The sequence below is a fragment of the Saimiri boliviensis genome, chromosome 3 (genome assembly GCF_048565385.1).
Source record: "Saimiri boliviensis isolate mSaiBol1 chromosome 3, mSaiBol1.pri, whole genome shotgun sequence".
NCBI lineage: Eukaryota > Metazoa > Chordata > Mammalia > Primates > Cebidae > Saimiri > Saimiri boliviensis.
In genome coordinates, this window is record NC_133451.1 from 136,750,279 (window position 1) to 136,776,571 (window position 26,293).

At 47.4% G+C, this 26,293-nt stretch overlaps 1 protein-coding gene across 1 annotated transcript in view; it reads right to left on the reverse strand.

Annotated features, from left to right (window-relative positions):
* Window positions 1-8,347: 8,347 nt before the first annotated feature.
* The window catches only part of FHDC1 (FH2 domain containing 1), a 45,838-nt gene continuing 27,892 nt past the window's right edge, over window positions 8,348-26,293 (reverse strand). The window contains exons 7-12 of the mRNA XM_003927969.4: window positions 25,292-25,362; window positions 25,028-25,135; window positions 23,175-23,245; window positions 19,782-19,899; window positions 15,478-15,642; window positions 8,348-13,333 (exon numbers count right to left, since the gene is read on the reverse strand). Coding sequence (XP_003928018.2) covers window positions 11,252-13,333; window positions 15,478-15,642; window positions 19,782-19,899; window positions 23,175-23,245; window positions 25,028-25,135; window positions 25,292-25,362 — 2,615 coding nt within the window. The 3' untranslated portion in view covers window positions 8,348-11,251. The remainder of the gene's footprint in view (window positions 13,334-15,477; window positions 15,643-19,781; window positions 19,900-23,174; window positions 23,246-25,027; window positions 25,136-25,291; window positions 25,363-26,293) is intronic.

A 26,293-nucleotide genomic window follows, 5' to 3' on the forward strand; every position in this document is an offset into this window, starting at 1 on the left:
TTGAGCCCACCTCCCTTGGAGGAACGAGGAAACAGACACTCAGAGAGCATGTGTGACTGCCCAGGTCTGCCCAGGACAAGGCCAGGAGGTTTCCCGATCTCCAGGCCTCTGCTCCTTCCCTAACATCTTGTGGCCTCTTTGCTGGTGTTCTGAAGTCTCTGGGGCACTGGATGTTTGCTCCCCTCCTGTCTGGCCTTCTTCACAGCTAGGGTGGCAGTGTCAGTGTGGGCAGAGGACACACCAGTGCTGGTGGTGCCTGGGAAGCAAGTAATCCCAAGGTGGAGTCAGGGAAGAGAGTCCTAGGCCCCAGAGACAGAGCCTCCTTGTTCTTCCTGCTTCTTCTGAGCTTTGTTGACCTTAAGAGAGAGCTCTGGGCACAGTGTGTTCCCTTGACCTTTTCTTGAAGGGACACAGTGCCTGCTGCTCTGTAGATAGCACCTTCCATTCTTGTAAGTGTTGGGCAAACATTCTCCGGGAGGGAGGGATGCCAGGAGTCCTAGATGGGAGGGACTCCCACCTGAAGCCTGAAGACTTTGGCCTTGAAGATGAGATCATGGGCTTTGGAAGCAGATGCATTTTATAGATCCAATAAATTAGACACAGTCTGGCTATTTATATGCTGTCAGGTGTCATGGAACCCTGCCTTGCTTTCTCTAGTGGAGGAGGAAGCAGAAATAGAGGCATAGCTGATTTCAGTGACCTACCCGAGGTCACCAAGCAGATAAGGGTGACATCAAGGCATCCAAGGTCATTGCCCTGAGTTATCAGGCGGCTGTGACTCCCCACCTGATGCACATGGGTCTCTACAGCCATTTCTCTCTGGCAGGCAGAACTCCTGGGGCCCCTTTCCAAATGAGAAGCTGCCTTGCCTGGGCTATGACCTGGAGGAGTGAGAATGGCAAACACTTTTATACTGTTTCAACACATTTAGTCATTTAACCCTGTCAGTTGCTCTGAGATTATATACAGCTGTGGTTCCCAAGCAGAGATGTTCAGCAATTTACCCAAGGCCAAATAGCTAATAAATGGCTAAGCTGGTCCTACTTAGCTGCTGGTAGAGGGCAGGCACCCAGCTTGTCCATTTCCCAATATTCCCTGGAATATATTGAGCCCTCTGCAAACCAGGGATGCAGGACAAGCCTTCAAATGCACAATGGCTGCTCCTTGCCGCTCAGGGCCTGAGGGTGTGGCGTCGGGCGTTCAGAGCAGGTGGAGGCAGCCGCCTGCAGTGGGGCTGTGGCTAGTCCCGCTGCCTCTGACGAGCCTGAGGGTTTCTGGGATGCCATGAGTTTGCCATTCCTCTCTGTGTAAAGCCTAGGTCAGGTGCCTGGGGCACTCGGTGCTCTCTTTATCTTTACTCTTGTCCCTTTTCTGGCCTCTAAGAACCCTCCTCTTCCAGAATCCTTTTCTCCCCTCTGTGGGACCTTTCACCAGAAGCCCTGGGTGCTGTCACCTTTTCCTGCTGAGGCCAAGCCCAGGCACAGGCAGAGATCTGATCTCTGGGCAGTGGGTCTTGATCCTGTGTTCCCCCAGGGCCAGGGAGATCCCGGCACCTTCTTTTTGTTTATTTAATTCCATCAGCCCGCACATGGTGAGCACCCACTTAATGCTGGCCCTCACTGGGTCCTGGAGGGCTCCGCAGATGAAAAAATATACCCCTTAAACATACACACCCTGAGGCAGTCACTGCCCAGTTCAGCAGCCAAACAAACAAGAACAGTTGAGCCAGGCAAGTGGGGATCAGTGGGATGATCCCAGGTGCTGCAAGAGCTCAAGAGAGGGGAAGATCTATTTCAAGGCCAGCGGTCAGAGGAAAGTTGATGGGGGGAAGCATTTGAGCTGGTGGATATTTTTAATGTTGCTTCTCTGCGCTTTCACTTGTCATTATCGTAAAGATTCCACGTTTTCTTATAATCTAATTCATTGTGTTCGTAATTGCCAGTTTCAGTTGGCTTTAAAAAACCACACCATCCGTTTTTTCGTAAATGCGTGGCTCCCCTGGGCCATTGCTACTAACGAGTTGCATTTTGTTAATGCCATTTTTAACATTATTTCTATTTTCCAATTTTTAAAAATTAAACTGTAGTTCTCATAAGAACCTGTGATAAGTAGAGAGAGTTCTGTGTTTTTGTTGCTTTCATTATTGGCGTCTAGATTCTTTACAGAACATTTTCTTTGGTTTTTGCATCTACTGATTATGAAATTAATTATTTAGTTTGCTTCCATCTTTGGTTGTTGCCGTTATAACCAAATGTGGTAATATTTAAAGCAGAAATTGTTTTCATGTGTATAATACACCTTATTCATTTATTTATTTATTTTTGTGGGGAGTGGATGGAATCTCACTCTATTACCCAGGCTGGAGTGAAGTGGTGCAACCTCAGCTCACTGCAACCACTACCTCCCAAGCTCAAGCAATTCTCCTGCCTCAGCTTCCCGAGTAGCTAGGACTACAGTAGTGCACCACCACACCCAGCTAATTTCCAAAAGGAATATACAAATGCTGTTCAAGGTGACAGTGGGCCCTACACCTAGGAACTGCTCAAGAAACAATTTTGGGCCAGGACGGTGGCTCACACCTGTAATCCCAACACTTTGGGATTATAGGCCAAGGCAGGCAGATCACCTGAGGTCAGGAGTTCGAGACCAGCCAGACCAACACGGTATAAACCCGTCTCTACTAAAAATACAAAAATTACCTGGGCGTGATGGTAGGTGCCTGTGATCCCAGGTACTCAGGAAACTGAGGCAGAAGAATCACTTGAATCCAGGAGGCAGAGGCTGCAGTGAGCCAAGATTGCACCACTGAACTCCAGCCTGGGAGACAGAGTGAGACATCATCTCAAAAAAAAAGAGAGAGAAGCGCTTTCACTTTTGATGTGATGATGATGATGTTAACAGCCAGGAGGCTTCTTCTCATGGCATGCTAAGGTGCAGCTGGCCCTCCCAAGAGGTGACCCCACAAAGGGCAAGTGTCCTTCAGGGCCTACTTGAGGAGCACAGCAACTGAGTTTGGGCAGTCATTTCACAAGTTCAAGTCTCCCAGTGGAAGGGGCTTTGAGGCCTCCAGCCTAGGAAGGTGGGTAGATGTGCAGCTTTGGTGTGAGCTCATCCCGACCCTGAGGATTTATTTTGTTGTGTTTTGGAACAATACAGAATAAGATTAGTTCTACCACCAAGTTCTTATTAGCCTTTTTTAAGCTTAAATGGTCTTGTCAGCCTCAGCTGCTCCCCCTCAGGCATGGTGCCCATGGCACCCTGGCTGCCTGGTCATTCTCCTCCGTCTTACTCCAGCTCATCAGATTCCTCCTGAAAGAGAGGTTCCAGGGCCAAGGACAGTGTCCAGGGACCAGGTGGGCCTCATTCTGGTGCTGGTGTTCCAGGAACATGGCCAGTGGCAGCCACATGGAACCACTGGCTCCAAAGCTTCCCCTTCACATCTCCTGGAAGGGATTCCTCCACTGACAAGTGGGGATGATGTTTACAAGTGGGAATGGCCTTTCGTCTCCTGCTTGGACACTGGGAATGTGGTGAGTAACTGTGCAAAGACATGCCCTAGCCAGAGTTCAACCCATTGTGAGCTGGTTGAGAAAAGCAGGGGCTTGAGAAAGAGCTGAGAACAATTAGGCACTTTACCCCACTGCTTATCCAGTGACTCCTCGTTCTATTGTATTGGAATCAATCTTGAACCTGGGAGTAGGAGGCCTTATGGGGGTGGGGAGGCTGTTCTGCTGCCTCTGTGTCTCAGCAGTGGTGAAGAAGCCTGCCCAAAGGCAGCCCACCTCTTCCCTCTCCTCCCTGGGGATGAATCAGCTGGTGGGAACCTCTTCTGCCTTGAGAAAGAAGGAAATACAGCCAATAGTAAGCTGATGGCTTCACTCAGCCATATCTGAATGGAGGCACTGTTCTTTCTGCTGAGGCAGCTTCCAAAGCTGAATCATCATTTTCTTTTTTCTTTTAAATGGGGTCTCACTAGGTTTCCCAGGCTGGTTGCAAACTCCTGGGTTCCAAGTAGCTAGGATTACAGGCATGTCCACTGAGGCTGGCTGAACCATTGTTTTCATTTAAATATAGCTCAAACCCTTCTTTAGCACTTGGCTAGACTGGCTAAAAATAGTCCCTGAAAGTAGCAAGACTGTCTAGATTCTTCTAACAACCTTCTCAGACTGATGAGCAGCATTCACAGCACAGAAGTGGGGAAACGATCATTTCGTCTATGCTGGCTGCTTTGGAAAGAACCAGCCTCAGTCCTCCTTCCAGGGAGAGTTTCCATATCCCAAAATGGGGAGGGAGGCTGCCTTCCTGCATCCCTTCTTCTGCCTGCATTCTGAGTCAGCACCCTGGAGAGCTGCACCCCACCCTCTTCCTGACCAGTGAGGTCAGTGCAGATGCCCGCCCGCCTGGCCCCAGCATAGAGCAAGAGGGAAGGAACCGCAGCCGCTAGACGAGGCTCCCAAGGCCTGAGTTGAAGTGATCCTCCTGAAGGCTGTGGAAAGCTCCAAGATCCAAGAGGTCCGGAGAACAGGGTTTCAAAGAATAGCTTTGCTGACAAATTCTTCCTGTGGGTACTCAGACAGGGGTGTGGCATTGCTGAGCACTTATTAGTAAAACGCTTCACACACATTAAATTACAATCTATCTAAAGGGCAGCTATGGTTAAGATGCTAGTCAAGTGTCGCTTCCAATGTTGCCCCCAGAAGCTGCTGTTATGGAAGCTCTAACACTGTGTGACTGAAAGCTCCAGACTCAGAGTGGCCATGCATACAACTGGAAGTCCTTATGTTTTAAGATCTAAGTTAGATCAGCTCCTCAGGCTCCTTTGAGGCAGTTCTCTTAATCAGGTGCTGAGCTCCGAGTAAATACCTGTCTCGCTTGCTCAGAGTGAAACACACCTACAAGGCCCAGACACAGGCTCCAAGAGGAGCCCAGCATGGGGAATAGCTCATGAGCCCGCATGGGAATCCCGGAATTCTTACCAGTCTGCTTTCTTGCCTCTCTCCAGCCCAGCGGGTCTCAACGGCATGTTGGAAAATGAACCAGTGCAAATCTGGGAGCTCGTCAGAAAGATCCTGGCTTGTAAGTCTGGGGTGGGACTAGGAATCACCACACCTGAGTAGTTCCACTGCGCACAGGACCACTCCACGCTGTGCGTGCCGCTGGATGCTGCAACACTGTCAAGTCAGGAGCACCGAGGGAGCTCACCCATGCAGTGAACATCCTGGCTCTCACCAAGGAGGCTCACTTGCCCAGGTACCAGCTGGCCTTGGCTCATGGGCCCACGGCCCTGGCCACACAGGTGGCCTCCCCACAGCCTCTGCTGTCTTCCCATTAGTTGTCTAGCAGACTAGGGCTGAATCCAGTCTCCCACCCAGAAAATGAAAGCAGAGGGCATGCACCCTTCCGTTGGCCCGGTGTGCTCTCTATTAGGAAGAACAGCCAAAAGACAATTACAGATGGAGAAATGACCCGTGTTTCCTGGAGGTGGCCTGGGAGATGGAAACTCCTGTGTCTGCCTCTGCATTCAGCCCGACCTCTAGAGCAGAGAGGTCTTTTCTTCTCTAGCAGTGGAGAGTGGACATCACTCCTCCGGTCACCAGTGCCCTGAAGCCACAGTGCCTTGGCCTCGACTTGATGACATGAGGTAGAAGAGAAATGTTCCTGGCACTCCTGGCCTTTTCCCTCAGGAATGCTGCTGTGAGTGAGCTTCTCTTCTGTAGCAATTCTGGTGCCGCAGTCTACCCACACACGGTGTCTGAGGCTGCTCGGGCTGCTGTACAGAATACTACAGACCTAAGGTCTTACAAACAACAGAAATGCATTTCTCGCAGTTCTGGAGGCTGGCAAGCTTAAGATCGGAGCACCGAGAAATCCAGTGTTTGGTGAGAACCCGTTCATGGATGGTACCTTCTTAATGTGTCCTCACATGGTAGAAGGAATGCAGGCACGTCCTCAGGCGTTTTTTTTTTTTTGAAACAGAATCTCCCTCTGTCACCCAAGCTGGAGTGCAATGGCACGATCTCGGCTCATTGCAACCTCTGCCTCCCGGTTCAAGCAATTTTCCTGCCTCAACCTCCTGAGTAGCTGGGAATACAGGCATGACCACCGTGCCCAGCTAATTTTTGTATTTTTAGTAAAGACAGGGTTTTTCCACGTTGATCAGACTGGACTAGAACTCCTGACATCATGATACGCCCGCCTTGGCCTCCCAAAGTGCTGGGATTACAGGTGTGAGCCACATGTCCGGCCCTCGGGCCTTCATTAGGGCATTAATCCCATTCATGAGGACTCCAGGCTCAGGACCTAATCACTCCCTAAAAACCCCCTCTCCTAATCCTACCTCCTTGGGTTTAGGATTTCAACACAAAAATTTGAGGGGGGACAAACATTTAGATCACAGCAGATGGACTAAATAGCTTTCTAATATGCTATTCTGAAAGCATACCAGTAATGTATGACATGGCTGCTCTGGAAAAGTGCATTCTGAAATCCTCACATCTCACTGCAAGCAGACTTGGGGAACATCTTCTGCTTGTGAGCTGGGGACCGCCTGCATGACTCGGCCCGTTAGTGTGTTTCTGAGGCGGGCAGGGGAAAGCCCAGGACCTGACTCCAAGAGCCTGGCATGACTCCATCAGTGGGCACTTGGAACGGGCATCCTCACTGAAAGGTTCCAGTGCCTCCCTCCACAGCTTGCAGTCTGGGATATCCTTACCTCCTCCCATATCCTGGCTCCTGGTGGGCACTTGGAAAGGGTCTGTGAATAAACATCTGTGAATGCTGCTTGGGCCAGTCCAATTGTCCTACCTACCAGTCAGGAAGCCAAAGCCCCATGGCAGAGCTCTGGCCCAGCAGACAGAAAAGCCGTTTTCTTCAACTCTTGTCTTCACTGAGGTGATCTAGTGTGCTGTGGATGTCCAAACCAGGAGATATTTGTGGATGAAAAGCCCCAGGGAGCAAGTGCTCTGGGTTATGTTTTCAATCCTGCCACAGACTGAGCTATGCATTCTTACCCCACAGAGGCTGAGCAGAGTGATTTCACAGAGACCCCGGTGCCCCAGTTCGTGTATGCTCATTGCCCAAATTATTTTACACAACACTTAATAAGCGGTCAGATGCAGTGTCTCATTCAAATTTGGTTTATACATTTGATGCTTATATGTGTTTGGGGACTTACACCAAAAAAAAAAAAAAAAAAAAAAAAAAAAAACTCTATTCTTCTTTTCTGACAGGGTTGGAGCATGCAGCAAAAATATAATGAAGAATTAAGTTTTAATGGAAAATTCTGCAAAATTGCAAAATGTCATCATTGCCATATGGGAGGAGGTAAGGATACTGCACCCTTAGAGGCAGAAGTTCATGAATGTACACACCCCAGAAGGTGAATTAATAGTTCTACCAAAGTCTTCTGGGGTCCCTCACCCTAACACATAAATATGCAGAGTCTTGAATGAACAATTAGGAAACGGTGGCCCCTTTAATTTAATGAATTTCTTTAGAAGAATGGGATCACAGTTTCTTTAAGAAAGCCATAAAAGGGAAGAAGAAACAGAAAATTACTTGAGACCCATTAGAAAAATAAAAAGCTTTCTTGGGGGGTGGGGGTATGCATGTCAGTAATCCCTTGAACAGCAGGATTGAAGGTTGAGAGTCTGGTGTCCCAAACCGCTTATAACACAGACAAGACCGGCTTCTAAATGTCCAGGGAGCAAGCAGCAACATCCAACAAGAACATCATCTACTCTCATCTACTGATGTCTGACCCAGGGATGTCCCTCTCACTCACTTGAGTTAAAGCAGGAGAGTAGCTAGGACTGAACCACGACATCGTCTGAGGTATGAGGTGCATCTGAGGCACAATCCCAGCTCCTTTCCAAATACGCACGATGCTGGTCATATAAAGCCATCTCCCCTCTGCGCATTCCTGAGTCAGCCATGAGGTGAGCTGTGATTTCCTAATGGCGTCCTGAACCAAAATGCAGGAGGACACCCAGGACACCATCTAGACTTGCTGGGCCCACAGAGATGACATAAAACCCAGCTCAGCATGGAGTAACGTGAGCCATGCACTCCACTCACAACCTGTGTGTCAGAGGCGGGCAGCATTTCATCCCCAGGGCCTGGGGCAAGGCCCACTCCCTAAGCCCTGTCATGAGCAGGTTCTGTGCTAGCAAGAAGACACACAGTCAGCAGCCTCATTTGGGCTCTTGAGCCTTTGGAGGACAAGTCAGCTGCCTCCTAACCCTCCCCTGCCTCCTGGATCCCTGCTTCTCTCTGGGCTGGAAATCAAATATTCTCCCAGCAAGATCACACAGGCACATCCAAGGAAGAAGCTGAGATGAAACACAACTCTCATAAACAGGAACTTTATTAAACTACATGTTGCATAAAAGAACGTATAAATGGACCATTAAATACATTCAGTTTATCTTAAACAAATTTACATAGAAACTTATTTACATTTCTCCAATGTATTCTTAAATTAATTTTCCAAGCTTACTACCGATAAAAGGTAATAGAATGATCATCTGCTCACACAGATGCATACAGAATGTCCACAGGGCTAAGAAAAGCACCACTTCCCAGGAAATGCAGCTTATTAGATCTTCCAGCAACAACTCATGCTGAAGGTGCTTTCCTCTGAGCAGCCCTTGAAGTGAGGCCATTGCTTGAGAGATGCCACGGGTGGGTTCTGAGAAGCTGATCCGGGGCAGAGATGGGTCCTTGGTGACTGATCTGACTCGGACGCATAGAGTTGGAAGGACCTGTGGAGACCATCATCGAGGCCATGGCCCCATATCTGTGAACTGGCAAACAGGCTTGGGAAGAGGTGGTGACTTGCTAAAGTCACCCAGCATCCAGGATAGACAAAGGGCCTGGGAGCTCAGAACCCAGGGTCCCTCCCAGAGGTCCCGACCTCTCCGCTATCCACAAATCCACAAACTTAGGATCATGTTCATCCATTTCCCACCACCATGGACCTTATGCTTTAAACTTTTTTGTCTACCTGATTAAATATATAACTTCTTAGGCTTCATGAGATGGTGAAAAGCTGCTCAGGATTCCCATAAGCATCTTTGCGGAGCCCCGGAAATACCTACTCAGGGCCATTTCTACAAGAGGTTTTGTGGTCAGGTGCTTTTCTACTTCAGGCATATTTACCTTTAAAACTCAGCTGACTTATGGAAGCTCAGCATTTCCAATTAATTTAGATGAAAGGCAACACTCTGCAGAAGGGAGGCTCTAACGTCAACCACGCATTACAGCATGGGATTCCCCACAAACGCATTTTATTTGCCTAGATCCATGTACCTATCAACGTCAGATCTAAAATGGGGTTTCACTAATAAGTGACCCAGAATTTAAAAAAAAAGTTTCTTTAAAAAAAAGTTCCAAGAATTTTCCCATTTCCCAACTAGTCTCAGAGAAGTCATGAAATGGGCATTGGGTAGAAAAAGTACGTTTTTAACTTTCTTTTTAATAAAGCTTGATTCCCACCCCCACCCCCAAATTTTTCCTGATGATATACTTTCTTCTGAAAGCAATTCCATACTTTTGGTCTGCTTCAAAATTGATTTGGTTCTTCTCAGGATTTAAAAACCACTGTACCAACAAAGAGATGTCAATGTTAAAAACTATTATTAAGAGACAGAGACAAGGAGAGACAGAAACTCTCTCTGGGCCATGTTGGAGAAGAAGGAAGTGCTGTGAGCACACGAAGAGAGAAGCAAGGCTGGGAGACAGAATGGTTTGCACCTCCCTGTAACCAGAGTGAACACAGGTCATAGCAGCCTTCACTCAGTTTTATAACAGACACACAGAGGGAGGAACGCGGGACTGGAAAGACACACACTGTCAAACAGCCCTGATGCCTTTCCACTAAAATACGGCACTTCAAGATTCCAGAGAAATCCAGCATTCTACCAGGGGCTACCACCCTTCTGCAGGGAAGCCTGCCCTGCAGCCATGAGGCCCTCGAGGTTCGCATCCCACTGCTCACAACGCACACCCTGAATACGTGGGCACATCTGATTTCTTTCCGAGTCCAACTTTCCCTCCTGTTCCTATAAAGACCCATACCCAGAGTCATGCACGGAGAAACGGGCAAGCCAGACAGTCTTCAGGGAGACAGAACCCAGTACAGGATACCCAAGACTTGTGGGGAAGTCCAGTTGCCTGCAATGGACAATGTGTGGGCAGGTGGAACTCTGAGGCCAGGGAACACAGGAAGATACACATATCTTCATTATTGAGGAGATACTGGCCAGGTGTGGTGGATCACACCTATAATCCCAGCACTTTGGGAGGCTGAATCGGGAGGTTCACTTGAGCTCTGGGGTTCGAGATCAGCCTGAGCAACATAGTGAGAGCCCATCTCTACAAAAGATAAATTCAAAAAAAACAATTAGCCAGGCATGGTGGTGCATGCCTGTAGTCCCAGCTCCTAGGGAGGCTGAGGTGGGAGAGTCATTTGAGCCTGGGAGGTCAAGGCTGCAGTGAGCTATGATTATGCCAATGCACTTCAGCCTGGGAGACAGAGTAAGACCCTGTCTCAAAAAGAAAAAAAATTCCTGGAAGGCATTTCACTCTGCAAAAGGAACCCAAACTAAAACATTTCATTTTCATTTTGTTTTCTTTTGAGACAAGGTCTCACTCTGTCACCCAGGCTGGAGTACAGTGGTAGGTTCCCGGGCTCAAGCGATCTTCCCATCTCAGCCTTCGGAGTGGCTGGGGCCACCAACATGCTAATTAATGTATTTCTGATAGAAGATGGGGTTTCACCAGGTTTCCTAGGCTGGTCTCGAACTCCTAGGCTCAAGCCATCCAACCCTCTTGGCCTCCCAAAGTGTTGAGATTACTCACGTGAGCCACTGCAAATAGCTAATTTTTATATTAAAAAGTAAAAACTGGCCAGAAAAAAATCTTTGTTGACTTGTTTCATAAGAATGTCACCTTACACTCCTATTAAGTCTTTCTCGAGATCCGGGCTTTGGGGGAGGGTAGGGTGCACAGGGGAGGTGTGGCCGTCACAGTCAGGAACGCCTGTCCATCTGGACACCAGACTGCAGCGGGCTCAGCACAGCAGGCTGCAATCCACAGGCCTCCTGGACTAACCATCCCGATAGCATCACTAGCAGTGGCACCAGTGGCTGCTTTAACTGTAAGAAAGACATGCTGCCTCTTTCCCCATCCTCATCCCAGAAGTCAGTCTGCACCGTCTGAATCCCAGGAGGTGGGAGAGGACAGACACCCATCACTTCCATAATGGATTAAGGATCCTCCCCAGTGTGGTCCGACTGGAGTCCTTCTGACGGAGGGAAGCCCTTTCCCCAGCCCCTCTGGCCTTCAGAGGGGCCTCTGTGTTGGCACTGGGACTCTCAGTAGACTCTGGACCCTTCTTGGGGACCCGGGCACTGCTGGCTCTCCTCAAAGTACTGCTGTCCTTGGGAGTGGCATCCTCGGGGTCCCCTTTAACCCTCAGCTGCCGCTGTGACACTGTCCTAGTGACGCTGGGGACTTTGGCCACGGGAGGGAGATCCGTTCTCAAACTTCGAGACGATGAGGCTACCGTGTTCCGGGCAAAGCTTGGGACATGGGGTAGTTCATGGGGGATGCTGGGCACCGGAGGGGTCTTGGGCTCCTCTTTGGGACTTTCAGGGCCCTGGGAGTGGGTGCGGCAGGTTTTATTTTCCTCGGTCTTCTGTCTGGGGAGGTTCCTGAGTGGTTTGGCGCTGGGCTTCTTGAGAGAGCCCCTAGGCTGAAGGGAGGTGTCCCTCCCCGGACGGGTGCTGCTGGAGCTGCTGCTGCCCCGTGGCAGCCTCTGCTCCTCCGCACTGCTGGAGGGCCTCCTGGGTGACATGTCTGAGGCCCTGCGCACGGAGTTCCGGCGTGACCACACGGTATCTGTGCTGCTGGGGGGATTCTGGGAGGGTCCCCGGGATGGGAGCTCTGGTCGCCTCCAGCCGGCACCTCTGCTGGACCTGCTGATGGGCATGACCTTGCGCATGCTCTCACTCTCCGAGGCCGTCAGGGTCCGCACGGGCTTGGGCGCTGGCCCCTGGCTCCGCCGGGCACTCCCAGGCTTGGAGACCCCAGGAGATGCCTCTTTGAGGGAGCCTCTCTTTGGTGCTATAACATCCTTCCTTTTGGTGGGTCTGTCCCTGGGCAGGCCACCCTTGCAGCTGGGCTCACTACCCACAGAGACGGGGGCAGGAGCCTCCCCAGGGGGGCTGGATGCAGGGTTGAAGGAAACTTGGCTGTCCCCCATTTCTCCAACCCCAGAGGACATGGAGCCATCCCCTTCCCCGCCTTCCTCCGGGTCCCCACCTCTGGGTCTGGAGTCAGTTCCCTCTGAGCAGTCCAGGGTCAGTGAGCAGTCGGTGGTATCCGAGATGTAGAGCAGAGGCCCGGGATCTTTGTTCTCAGGGTCGCTGCTACCCACAGATCCCAAAGCCACACTTCCAGGCTCAACAGGGGCAGCCTTGCCGTCCTCCAGGGCTGGGGTGAGACTCCCCAGGGCATTTCCATCCATGGGTGTCAGGCTGCTACTGCCGGCACTGGGAGAATGTGGGCCCCCATCCTCCACAGACTCCACCTTCATCGGGCTGAAGTCACTCAGGGTCAGCTGGGACATCCCCTCCATGCCTTGAGAACCCTGGAGGTTGAACTGGGCCAGCCCTGTCACCAGCTCATGTTCCTTAATCCCCAGAGCCAATGGCGAGAGAGGAGGGGACCGTGCTGAGCCCAGGCTCACCGGCTCACTGTTCCTCTTTCGGAGGATGCTGACGCCGTGGTGCCGAGCTCTGGGGAAGGCAGAGGCAGGGTCCTCAGGCCGGGCAGCTGGAAGCTGGTGTCCCTGTGTTGAGAGGGGGTTGGGGGCCTCCTCCTGGCCCCTCGAGGCCTGAGGTTTGTGTGCAAAGCTGGAGTCCCCATGCCTTGCCTCTGCAGGCTGCAGGCAGGCTATTGTGGGCCAGGCCTGCCGGGGGCTGCTCCGGGGCAGGCTGTGGAACTTGTTGGGCTCCTCAGGAATGCTGGTAGAGCTCTCCAAGAAGGTCAGAAGCTCCCGGTCAGCAGAGAGACCCAGGGAGAGGCGGGAGCGGCGGGTGTTAGGGGGCCGGTAGGAGGGGCTGGAGGGGCTGGAGGGGCTGACGGGACTGGGGTGCAGGAAAGCGGGCAGGCCCTCCACACCCTTCTTAGCCAGCAGCTCGACGTCGTTCTCACTGCTGCTCCGGCCAAATGCGCCCAGCTCCCCAGCTTCCCAGGAGCGCTGCTTCTGCTCCTGCTCCTTTAGCCGCTGCAGCTGCCTCAGCTCCTGCGCCTCCCGGTCCTGGTTGTCCTGAGGGAAGGAGGAAAGCTGTAAGATGCATGAGACAAGTGGGGCCAATGTGCAGTTCCAGAGCCACCTACCCTAATAGACAAAGAAAGATACAGGCATGGAGGGGAGCTCTGGGTCATGCCCCACGCTGATAAAGAGACTGTGTGTGTGTGTGTGTGTGTGTGTGTGTGTGTGTGTGTGTGTGTGTATGTGTGGATGTGCAGCGGAAGGGTGAGGCTCTCCAAAGCTACTGGGGATCTGACCAGAGCGGGGGAACGCAGTAGGACTGGCCCCAACAATCCATCTACAGTTTTTATCTGATTCTTGGGCCCAACTTCAAGCCTTCCAGCCAAGGCACTATACGCTCAGTGGAGGCTGCCATTCCACATATGCAAGTGACCTCAACTCGCAGAAAGCTGACTCTGAGCAGTACAAGACAGAGGACTTCCAGGAAAGTGCTACACAGGCAATAAAAGACAGAAAAATGCTGTGGCTGTGTAAAGAGTGAGCCTCAAATTGTACTTCTGTGGAGCGTGGATCTGTGCGACAGATTCATGTGTAGCACATTCTATTTGACAATGATTTGGATGTATTCATGTACAGCCACGACATTAAGAGGCGTTGTTCAGCTCTGTTCCCTGACAGCTCCTGGTAAGCAACACCACACACAGTATGGCAGCTCTGCCAGCTGCAGCCTGCAGCACACAGCTCTGCCCCTCACGCCCTTGCCTGTTCCCACAATCAAAGAAGAGGAAGAGGAGCAGGTGTGCTTTACAAATCCTTCAACCCTTCACCCTGCTTGAGTACCCAGCCCTTCCCATCGAAACTGCACCAGAACAAGCACACATACCAAAGTACACTCTACCACCTGGCTGTGCACTTTAAATAGATTTGTGTCATGTAAATATGTGGATCCCACAGCCCAAATGTGTTATCGTTAGCAGTTTTACTTGACAATCAAATTCCTCCAATGATGGACTTTCCCTTCCAAGTTTCTGTGAGGCTCTAGCTGGGGACTCCTGGCTCCTCCTGCAGCTCTGGCCTCAGCCTCCTCCCTCGTCCCCAAGTCTCTCGGGCCTTCTTTCAAGGTTGCCTGCGGTGGGGGTGGGGCTGGGGCTGGTGCCTGGCTCTCAGGACAGCCGGGTGAGAGCATCACACAGGTGGCCTCACAGGCCTGTGGAATTCCTGGGAGTGAGTGAGAACCTCATTAAGAGCCAACTTGGCCTTGACACCCATCACTGCCTCCCACAGCTGAGCTCACTTCTTGGCCAGAGGAGCGCAAACGTGGCCACAGGCTGAGCCTCCTTCTCTTAGCTGGATAGAGAAAGGAGGGGTTGAGAACACAAAGCAGTTCTGGGCTTGTGAGAAATCTGACCAATCCCTCAAAGAAATTCAGCTATGGACAAAGCTGCATTCCAGCTGGAGGGGGAGAGATGACTCACGAGCCTTTGCTTCCTCATCACCACCCGAAATAAAGGGATGTGAGTGGCCAGTTTGCTTTTAATTGACAGATTAAAGGTTTATGTGTAAAGCCAAGCAACCCAGAGAGTTTTCTGGCTTCCACATTAAACCCAGAGATAACTGGAATTGGAGGCTGAAGGGCAAGAAATGTAGCTGTTGTGCTCAGCACGGCAACAGGCTTTGTGGTTATCCAGGAATCTTGAAGACCGCTCTGGGGAGGGCAACGTGGCTGCCCTGGTGCCGACCCCACAGTGATGGCGGTCAGCTTGGAAGAGGCAAAAGGGGAGGCTGTTCCATCATCCCACCACCACAGAAGGCTCCCTGAAAGAGGACATTCTCTTCTGGGAGAGGGTGAGAAAGACATTCAGGATCTTCAAGACTTTTAAACGGTGTGACTGCCACCAGGGAGGAACTTCACTAACAAAACGTTCTCAAGGCATTCCTGTGAGTGTCAGGCAGCCTGAGTGAGGGTCAAAGCAGCAGAGGCAGTCAAATGCCTGCCGATCTACGCGAGCCCTCAGGGCTGGGATGGCAGAGCCACTTCCAGCACCCCCAGCCGGGAGCCTGGCAACGCCACCTGGGCCAGACGTTCCTGAAACTGTGGAGATGCCGAACTGCCTTTCTGCGGTGAGCAGAGGACCAGGTCCAGAAGAAGGAAAATAAAAATCCAAGCAACCCCGAGACACAGATGCTGCCAGCCATACCTTAACTGCCTTGTTGAATTTGGTACAGAAGTCTCTAAATATCTGAAAGCATTCATCCAGCTTCATGGTTTTCTTGTCTTCACAGAAAAAATCTATAAGGGTGTGGGCCTCGTCCTGGAGCTCTTGTTTCCAGCATTCTAGTTCCCTCAGCTTTTCTACGGCAAACTGTGGGAAAAACAAATGAACACACACTGAGGTAAACGTGGTCAGCTGCTGCGGCGCCAGGCGCTGCATCCGGGGCCCAGGAAGACACCTCTGGGGCTTCATTTCAGGTCTTGGAAAAGGAAAGCTTATTGCAAGGCCAGTGCACTCAGAGCCAAAAGGAAAATAAATTCAAGCCACACCAAACCTTGGGGAAAGCAAGGTGAACTCCTGTGTGAGACCCAGACGAAGCAACCAGATAGATTTAAGAGCCTTAACCTGCAGATCGTCACTAACAAAATGTTCACTTTTAATGTCACTGAAAAAGATTACACAGGTAACTCCTCGAGACCAGCCTGGGCAACATGGTGAAACCCCGCTCTACTAAAACACAAAAAATTCGCTACGCGTAGTGGCGGATGTCTATAATCCCAGCTACTCAGGAGGCCAAGGCGGGAGAATCACTTGAACCCGGGAGGCAGAGGTTGCAGTGAGCCGAGATTGTGCCACTGCACTCTAGCCTGGGTGAGGAAGAGAGACTCTGTCTCCAAAAAAAAAAAAAAAATTGAGTCTTACACTGGCCAAGAGTTTACTTAAGGGTCCCTGAAGCTACTTGCTGTATTGATACAGTATCGATTTTGGCCCATTGAGAGGGTGTTTAAACTTAATCCCCACTGAGCTCTGTGTGTCAGGGTCACCCCCACAGGACCAAAGCCCTTGTACCTAAACCAGGGGTGCTGATCCAAGTCAGCTGGGAAGCTTCACAACAGGCCATGCCTGCATCTGTCCCGTTCAATTTCACAGGTTTGGGGTGGACTCAACACTGTATTTGATGAAAGCACCGCCTCAGGAGATCCTGATGGGTCCTGATGGCATTACTGACCTTTGCAAATCCATCCTCTTCACTTCATCATTTTCTCCTAATTCTTCTAAGACAGGTAAGTCTCTGAAGCCCCTATTCTGCTACCGTCTCAACACAGTGATGGGAAGGAAGGAAGCCTGTTTTCCTCCAATGAGTCCCAAGCCCTTCAGCATGGAATCTGCCATGTCCAAGGTATGACTTAACGGCAGTTCAGTGACAACATAGGGAGCTGCATGAGGAAGCAGTATGGTGCAAGGAAGAAGGGCTCCACAGCAGCACAGCCCACGAAGAATGAACATTTGAAATCACACTGAAGTCTTAGGCTGAGACGTAAGGCTCCATTACCCAGGCTGGAGTACAGTGGTGTGATCGTGGCTCACTGCAGCCTCGATCTCCTGGATTCAAGCAATCCTCCCACCTGGCCTCCTGAGTAGCTGGGACTATAACTATACACCACTGCACCCAGAAAATATTTAAATTTTTTTTGTAGAGACAGGGTTTCCCTATGTTTCCCAGGCAGGCCTCAAGCCATCCTCTCACCTCTGCCTCTCTCAAGTGCTGGAATTACAGAGGTAAGCCATTGCACCTAGCCTATGTTGCTTCCTTGTTTACTGGGAAATAATGGTTATATAAAGAAGGAATGCATGAAGTGTGTTACTTTATGAAATCACCTGTTATCATGTTTTTTAAAAAGGTCATATTTGAGAGTTTTTTTTTGAGTGAAGTGGGTGTGGGCTGGGAAATGGTAAAGCAGAAGCTGTCCACTCAAGGAGGGAGCTGCTGTTTGAATCTGCTTGGAGAGCTACAGAACCTGCAGAGAAATTCTGTGAAGACGCCACCTCCTACCTACTCCAACCCACTTTTCCCCTTCAAAGCCCTTCTCTTAAACCAAACACACTCAAGAGGTAGTAGGAAACCAAAACTATGTAGGAAACCAAATACCAGAGAAAGTAACCATCTGAGTCAGTAGCCCAAGGCAGTGTGTGCATTCGTGCTGTATTTTTCTTTATGGAGGAATGGTATTAATGAAAGGATAAATCTTTGCCTGTCATTCTTCCACAGGGGGCAAGATGGATTCCAGCCAAGAACAGCTCAACTGCAGAAAAATAGGCCTCCTAACAAGAATCTACATGGGAGCTCAGCTCCACCTCGTATGTTTCACCTCTAGGTCCTGTGGGGATTGACAGAGTACCAGGAAGGAAAAACTTATTAATACACTGAAGTCTCCCTTTGGACTTGGGAAAATGAAACATTCTGAATGTGGACCTGAACAGTAACCATACTTGGAGTTATCTGCCATGAGTTCTACATGATTAGCACCAGAAATAGAGAAGTTCAAAGCTACACTGGCAAAGCAAGAATGACAACAGGTTAGCAGCTGTACTGTCAAATTCAACTTTACATCTCTGACTTGCCTGCTACAAACCATAGTTTCAAACAAATTTACTCAGTATCTCTTGCCCCAAGGGTGAAAATGCTGAACTAGATCTGCAAAAATGTGTTCCTATGATTTTTCTGCTCTGAATCCTTGAAGAGTTCCCCACTTTTTATAGCATGGAGTCTGAGTCCAGCATTCAGACTGGTGTTCAGAGACTCGTGTGGCCTGACTCTGACCTACCTTGAAGAATTTTATCTCACCTATTCAAAAGAAAGTTGCATTTAGGACAGAAAAATACATAGCTATATGAAATGTTTTACTTACAGAGATAAAACTGACGGCCAGAAAGAAGTGTAAAGGGTTAAAACAAGATGGACTGTGAAAAGCAGTCCAGAGGTAAGGCTATGTCAAAGCTGTTCTTCATCCTAAGCATCTCCGTATAAATACTGAGTATGGGATGGTAATAGTTAATACAAGAACCTAGAGGAATAAAAACATCCAGAATTTTAATCTTGATGTGTGATGGTCTTTATTCCTGAATTTCTGGATTTAATGTATTTGTTTACTGTTTTAGTATTTTGATGGTGGTGGTGTTTGCTTTGTTGTTACACTTTGATAAAAATCTGTGCCCTTCAACAAGAAAATTAATTTGGTTTTACTTGACAGAAAATATAGGGCACATGTTTAATAATAAAAATAAACTCACAGCAGAGCCAAACAAAATCAAGCATCTGCTGAAGGTCGTAATATTCTGAAGCAGCCGAATTAAGAAGCGAAGGTTTCAGTTGGCACAGCCTCGGGAGCACACCGTTCCTCCCCAGCGCCAAGCGCAGCCCTGCCACACAATCCCACCTCGCAGGTCTCAAAGCACTAACAGCACTTCAGGTAGCACGGCTTTTCGCTGAAGACTAAAAGCATGAGATGGTGCCATTTTTTTTTTTTTTAATAAGGAGGATAAGAGAAGTATGTCAGACTATATGATTAGTGAGTCACAGTGAGCTGTCACAAACATGTCCACTCCGCTGTTTTTTGTTGATGTTATTTGGAGCAGCTCCCGACACACCCTGTGGGCCCTGTGTACTCCCGGTGTTGACGGGCATACCTCTCGTGTGTTCTGCTGTTCTCATTATAAAACATGCCAAAACGCAGCTTGTTTCTTCAGCGTAAACAAGTGAGGAAATGACAGCCCAAGTTCTAAGACATCTTGATTTCTGTGGAACTTCCTTCTGTTATCCAAATGTTTAACTGGTTTAGAAACAAAACTTGAGTTGCCAGGCAGAGCCCAAGTGCAGCTCCATTGCAGATATCAGTTCATTACAGTAAAGTGCAATTGTGCAAACTGAGCAGTGAGTAACAGGAGCCTCGCAGAAGCACCGTCACTAAACAAATACATCAGGCTTAGGCTGGGCGCAGTGGCTCACGCCTGTAATCCCAGCACTTTGGGAGGCCCATTGGGGGTGGATCACCTGAGGTCAAGAGTGTGCGACCAGCCTGGCCAATATGGCAAAACCTTGTCTCTACTAAAAAAGTAGAAAAATTAGCAAGGTGTGGTGGTGCACACCTGTAATCCCACCTACTCAGGAGGCTGAGGCAGGAGAATCACTTGAACCCGGGAGGCGGAGGTTGCAATGAGCTGAGATTGCACCATTATATTCCAGCCTGGGCAACAGAGCAAGACTCCATCTCAAAACAAAACAAAACAAAACAAAACAAACAAACAGAAACAAACACATCAGGCTTAGATCACATTTAGCATCCTCTGCAAAGAATGGGCATGGAAACACCAAGTTCCTTTTACTAACTTGGAGAAAAAAATATGAATGGGAACTGCTGCTTCCACAAATATAGTCATGCAAATTTAACCAGCCCTGGGGTGCTGCTGGGAGATGAGATTAGAGGGACTGACTCGAGTCACCTACAAACCTGAAGAAAATCTTCCATCTGCTGACAAAGTTCACCATCCCGCTGGATGTTTTCTTTTAGTGATCTCGTCCTGACAAACAGCAACTGCAGTTCTGCCTCGGTGTTATCCAGAGATAATCTAAAAGAAGAAAGGGGAGAGTGGGCAGTTGGAACAAGGAAGCCATGTGTCATGTAGGTATATTAAATAAGAATAACTGTCGCTCCACCTTGGAAACAGAAGGCGAGAGCTACTGTGCTGACCTTTACCTACCTCTGTATTTAGATCTTTTGCATTTCTCCTGTTTTAAGAGGTGACTCCTTTCTAAAGACATACGCTGGTTCAAAGAGAACACGCTGTAACTGTGCTTTTGATGGTGAAATAACCAAAACCATGAGACCTGTATACCTTTTCATAAACTAGCTCCAATGAGCATTACAAACTAAAAGCCAGCAGGATTCCAGGATTCATATGCTTTCCATGGGCCACTAAACACAAATATGAAACTAACCCACAAGAAGCAAGGCAGCGTATGCTGACAGCCCTAATATTAAAGGTACAGCGAGAGAATAGCAGATTCCATGTTCTTCACCACAGGTGGCCAGAGCAAGCTTTCTGTTTTAAAGAGAACTAAAACACAGTTAACAAATCTGCAACTTTGTTTTTTTTTTTTTTGAGACACAGTCTTTCTGTGTCACCCAGGCTGGATTGCAGTGGCATGATCTTGGCTCCCTGCAACCTCTGCCTTCTGGATTCAAGCAATTCTCATGCCTTAGCCTCCAGAGTAGCTGTGATTATAGGCATGTGCCATCATGCCCAGCTAATTTTTGTCTTTTTAGTAGAGATGAGGTTTCACCATGTTGGTCAGGCTGGTCTAAAACTCCTGAGCTCAAGTGATCTGCCCACCTCGGCCTCCCAAAGGGCTAGGATTACAGGGGTGAGCCACCAGGCCCAGCCATTTTTTTTTTTAAAGATACAGTCTCACTCTGTTGCCCAAGTTAAAGTGCAGTGGCAAGATCATGGCTCACTGTAGCATTGACCTCCTAGGCTCAGGTGATCCTCTCACCTCAGCCTTCCGAGTAATTGGGACCACAGGTGTGCACCATCACACCCAACTAATTTTTAAATGTTTTGTAGAGACAGGTCTTACTATGTTGCCACTGTTCTCAAACTACTAGGCTCAAGCAATCTTCTTGCGTTGGCCTCCCAAAGTGCTGGGATCACAGGCATGAGCCACCACACCCAGCCCTAATTCTGCAAATTAACAGTTGGATTGATTGCAATGCTTTTGCTATATACATCAAATCAAGATAGGCAGAATGTGCACTGGTTGCGGTGGCTCAGGCCTGTAATCCAAGCGCTTTGGGAGGGCAAGGTGGGCAGATCACCTAAGGTCAGGAGTTTGAGACCAGCGCGGCCAACATGGTGAAGCCTCGTCTCTACTAAAAATTAAAAAAATTGGCTGGGCACAGCAGCTCATGCCTATAGTCCAAGCACTTTGGGAGGCCAAGGTAGGTGGATCATGAGATCAGGAGTGCAAGACCAGCCTGGCTAAAACGGTGAAACCCTGTCTCTACTAAAAATATAAAAATTAGCTGGGCGTGGTGGTGGGCACCTGTAATCCCAGCTACTTGGGAGGCTGAGGCAGAGAACTGCTTGAACCTGGGAGGTGGAGGTTGCAGTGAGCAGAGAGTGTGCCACTGCACCAAGCCTGGTAACAGAGTGAGACTCCATCTCAAAAAAATAAGAACAACAAAAAAATTAGCCGGCCATGGTAGTGCGTGCCTGTAGTCTCAGCTACTTGGGAGGCTGCGGCAGGAGAATCACTTGAACCTGGGAGGCAGAGGTTGCCGTGAGGCAAGATTGTACCACTGCACTCCAGCCTGGGTGACACAGCGAGGCTCTGTCTCAAAAAAAAAAAAAAAAAGGCAGAATGTGAATGATGGTTTTGTTTCACTGAGTAGGTGAAACCCAAAATGCATGTGAAACTCATAAATTAGGATGCATTCATGCTTCCATTGTCAATTTGAATTTTTCTTTGTGCAATAAGTTTTCCACCTTCACTGGTAACTGGCACGTATCTGAGATCTGTTTGTACTTCACAAGTGTATTTCATCTCCACTTCAAATAAACAAACTTGCTGAATAGAGTTTTTCTAAGTCAATATCTAGCTCCAATCCAGCTCTGACCAGAAACGCCATTTCAAAAATATAATGCTAATTTCTATCTACAAATCTCTTAGGAACATTTTAAAACTAATCAGTGTAAAAACGTTCCCACACAAATTTCTTTCAGTAATTCAAAACCAGCAAAGTTCCTATCTTATAAGATGTCCATTCTTTCTGGAGAATAATCTAGAGATCTGTAAACATAAATTATGAACTGTTTACACCTTTCAACTGATAATCCCACTTTGGAAAAGACATGTCATCTTGGCTAGATGTTCACAGAATCAATAACTTTGAGATACTAGCCAGTGGAAGAGCTGTGAGCTATGGTTCCCATATTTATAGGCATATGTTCACAGATGTCATAGCTGGAAAGAGTCACTCAAATAATAAGTCTATGCTGGGAAATAGGTTGACACATGAAGCGGTGTGCTGAACCTGCTCATGAGAACCAACTGCGGGTGTCTCTTCCTAATTTGCATTCTGTAGTGCGTGTCAGCAGCTTGACATCAGCCATGGTGGCAGTCTTTACAACATGGAAATCAGCAAATGCTACAAATCAGGACTTTTTTCTTCAAGAGCTGGTTATTGAACATTTGTCATGGGATGTGAGGATGTAATATAAATTTAAAAACACATATACAAAAGTCAAAATAGTATATACACACAGAGTCTAGCTACATTAAGATACATATCTGTATTAGGATCAAAAGCAAATTAGAGTGATGTAAATAGAGCCTTATGTTTGGCAGATACTTTCTCTGTGTGTGCCTTTCTCTGTGAGTGACTAATGTAAAGTAAAATAGTTTCACAGCTCTTGGTACGGTTAGAACCCCTTTTAATGTAAGGGAAAATAAATGTACCATGTTAGACTCTACAAGGAAACAGTGACATGTGGTCGTGAAAGTCTGACTGATATATACCAACTCCCAAGGTAATAGGCGGTGTTGTTTCAGCTCTATCTCTTGGGTGTGGAGGGATTTAAAATTCTTAATCATATTTTTTATACTGTGATATTCATTAGAATATACTGAAACAGTTTCTTTAGTTTAAAAACAAAGAGTAATTTTTCAAAACCCCCAAATTCCAAAGGTGCCCACACACCTGTGTTAAGCGAATGAAGGACAGTCTGAAAGTTCAACGAAACAAAACTTTTTAGAGTTCAAACTGGAATCTAAAAGTTTTACCATTTATCAGTTTTCAATAAAAAAGTAAAGAATCTTGAATTCTCACAATTCACGTGCTCACCTAGCAGTCTTCTGAACATTATGCAATTTTTCTGAAAAGTTTAGAAGAATGGCATCTTTCTTTTGGGCTTCCTGGAACAAAAACAGAAATTTCTCACTTTATTGATAAAACTGGAAGGAAATAATTTTCTTAGGGCTTAAAGGAATCTCAAAATCACTGCTTCTGTTTTTAAACTTGATATATTCAAAGCATCTCACACTGAGACATGAACTCTGATGCTCATAGATTTGCCAGAACTCTCCTACTCTCAAGATACATTTAACTTTCCAGAGCAATTGATCTTGACAGAAAATAGAATTCATGTGCATTAAAACTCAATGGAAGATGGAGGTGGCTGCAGCTTAGCAGGGCCCCTTGTTTCTGAGAGAATCCAATATATCCTGCTTAAACACCACCCATACTTGTAAGCATGCCTTTAAATGACTGAGATACCTTCAGCTGTTAAACCAGTTTGGAAACAGAGTTTAATCAGAAGGTACACAAGCCATGGCAGTGTTTGGATTCTTCACCTGTTCAGAAGGTGGAAGGAAGGCAGGTGGGAAGGAGGCAATGACTGACTCAGGAGGCTTCCCCACTTGGGCAGAGACCATGTTACCCAGAGCGCCGGGATGCTTGGATCCAAGAGAGCTCTGCCCAAATACTATCTACAACCTATGCTGGGCAAGGAACACATTTTCTTCTTTTAATGACTGAAAATTAACCTTTCAATCAAGTCCCAAGTTAAACATGACCCTTTGTCTTCCGAAGAATATAGTAATCATGGTGCATATCGTTATTTATGGAGAGCTCACCACAGGCCATACATTGAGCTAATATGGAATCAGCTCTTTCAGCACTCTCAATTATCTAGTTTTGGGGTAAGTCATCACTACTCTCACCATTCGATGAAGAAATTGAGGGTCTTCAGATTTAAGTAACTTGCCCGAGGAAGTACAGCTAGCAAAGGACAGTTGAAACCTCCCAGTCCTATACCATTCTGAAGCTCACGTTCAAAACAAGACTGCATCACGGTTCCCTCCCCAAGTTAAAGCGACCACTGCGACACTCATGTCAAAGCAACTGACTGATTCAGCGGAGGAAAAGCAAATCAGTTCAATTAGTTGAGATCATTTCAAAACAAAGAGACAACGGTCCTTGGCTGATTTTCCACTTTGTACCTAGCTCTTTCGGTGTTACAGAGACCCAGTTAAAAAATTAAAAAAAAAAAAAAAAAAAAAAAGCAATGGATAGGGTCAGACTCCAAACCCTGTGCTAGCAGCAGAGCGTTGAAAGGCATCGTTCACAGACGAAGACAGAAGTGACCTTTCTACATATAACTGGTCACAAATCTAGTCAATTCCACATCAGAAATATTTCAATCCTCTATCCTCTATTATCTGTCCCTAGGGTCATTACCCTCCCTCAACGCTCACCAGACAATTACAGCCAACTTCTGCTGAGGTGTATTCCTATTTCTAGTTCTTTCTCTACTCTAACCCAGCCTCCATAGTACCTTATTTGCCTAAAAACAGAAACAAAAAAGCTCTAATCAAGCTCTTACACTGTGCACAAACTTCTGTTGGTTCGCCACTGCTAAAGCATGAAATCCAAATTCTCCACCTTTGACACTTGAATCGTTCATAGCTGGCTTTACCGGCCTCTCTGCTTCAGGCTCCCACTTCCCTTCAGCCCTACAGCCCTAGGAGCAGTATAACTGGAGAATCTGCAAACAGTGGTTCTATAAACAGAACCTTCTTCGAACTCGCCAGGCCCTTTCCTAACCCTGTCTGACACCATCTCATGCCTGGGAAAAATTTCACTGCCTCCAAGGGGTATTCGTATGCGTTCTCTAAGTCCTAATCATTTCCACATACCTGTGCAACAAAGTGCAGGAGATTCATCCCAGGTTTGTTGGCTTTTGTGTCTGCCAATTTCAGCAAAGAAGACAGTTTAAATCCTACTGCATTGCCGGCATACCCTCCCTAAAGAAGACAAATCAGAAAGAAAAAATTACACATACGTGAAATATATGTATAATTATGTATATACATACACATATACACACAAAGAGAGACACCTTTAGATAGGCAAATAAGGCTGAAAACATAACATTACAATTGTTTTAGATTATTACTTACTGCATTCATGATATTCCCAGCCTGGAGCACCAAGTGTAATATAGAATGTAGCTCTTCACATGACATCAGTTCTATCAAAAAGAACACATCACAGTACCTTAGAGAAGCGTTCAGCTTCAAATGCACAAAAGACAGCTACCACATCCAAGTTCAAGTGTGACTGAAGCAAGCTGTGACCTTAAACTGTATAAAAAACTGAAAAAACAAAAAGCAATATATTCTGTGGTACACCTAACACATCATTTGCTACTGGCAATCCACGTCATAGTGTTTACATGGAAATCAAATAGGTATGACAGCTGAATAGCACACAGTCATTCGATAATAAAAATTTTCAATTAGTGAAAAATGCAAAAGCCTAATGCAAAGCAGGATCCAGTGATATAGGAGTTAATTTTCTTCTCAGCGGTTATTTAATTTTTCCTTGTACAGCCACTATTTTTTGAGACTGCATTTGTGGAATATGAAAACTAACAGCAAGCAACATTTTGCTTAGTCAATGAGTTATGAAGAGATAAAAAATAAACAAGCTGGGATAACATGTAAATACCTTGCAAAGTACAAACCCCCAAGGGCCCAGGCACCCAGGGAATCTTTTCATTTTATTCAAAGCTACATATTTCATTTGGATTGGCTGAAAGTTTTAGAAAGAAACTTATCATTGTAATACATCGGTAAACTAATTCTTTATTAACACCAAATCCTTTGTACACCCATGCAAAGAAACAAAAATTAAAATTTTTAATACATTTATAAAGGTAGAAAGAAAACTTGATTATTAAAATTACACTATCGATAAATAATAAAATGTCACTGATAAATTTTTAAGTTAATATTCTCCATTAAGTCGCTAATGCTTTCAAAAAATTACAGTTGGATCACTGCCTATATCGTGTTATCTAAGAAGGCCAGTTTTGGAAGGGTGGCCAGATAAGAAATGTTTCTACCATACCCACAGGTTTGCATTGGTCAATATAAAAACATATTCTTCCAGAACAAACC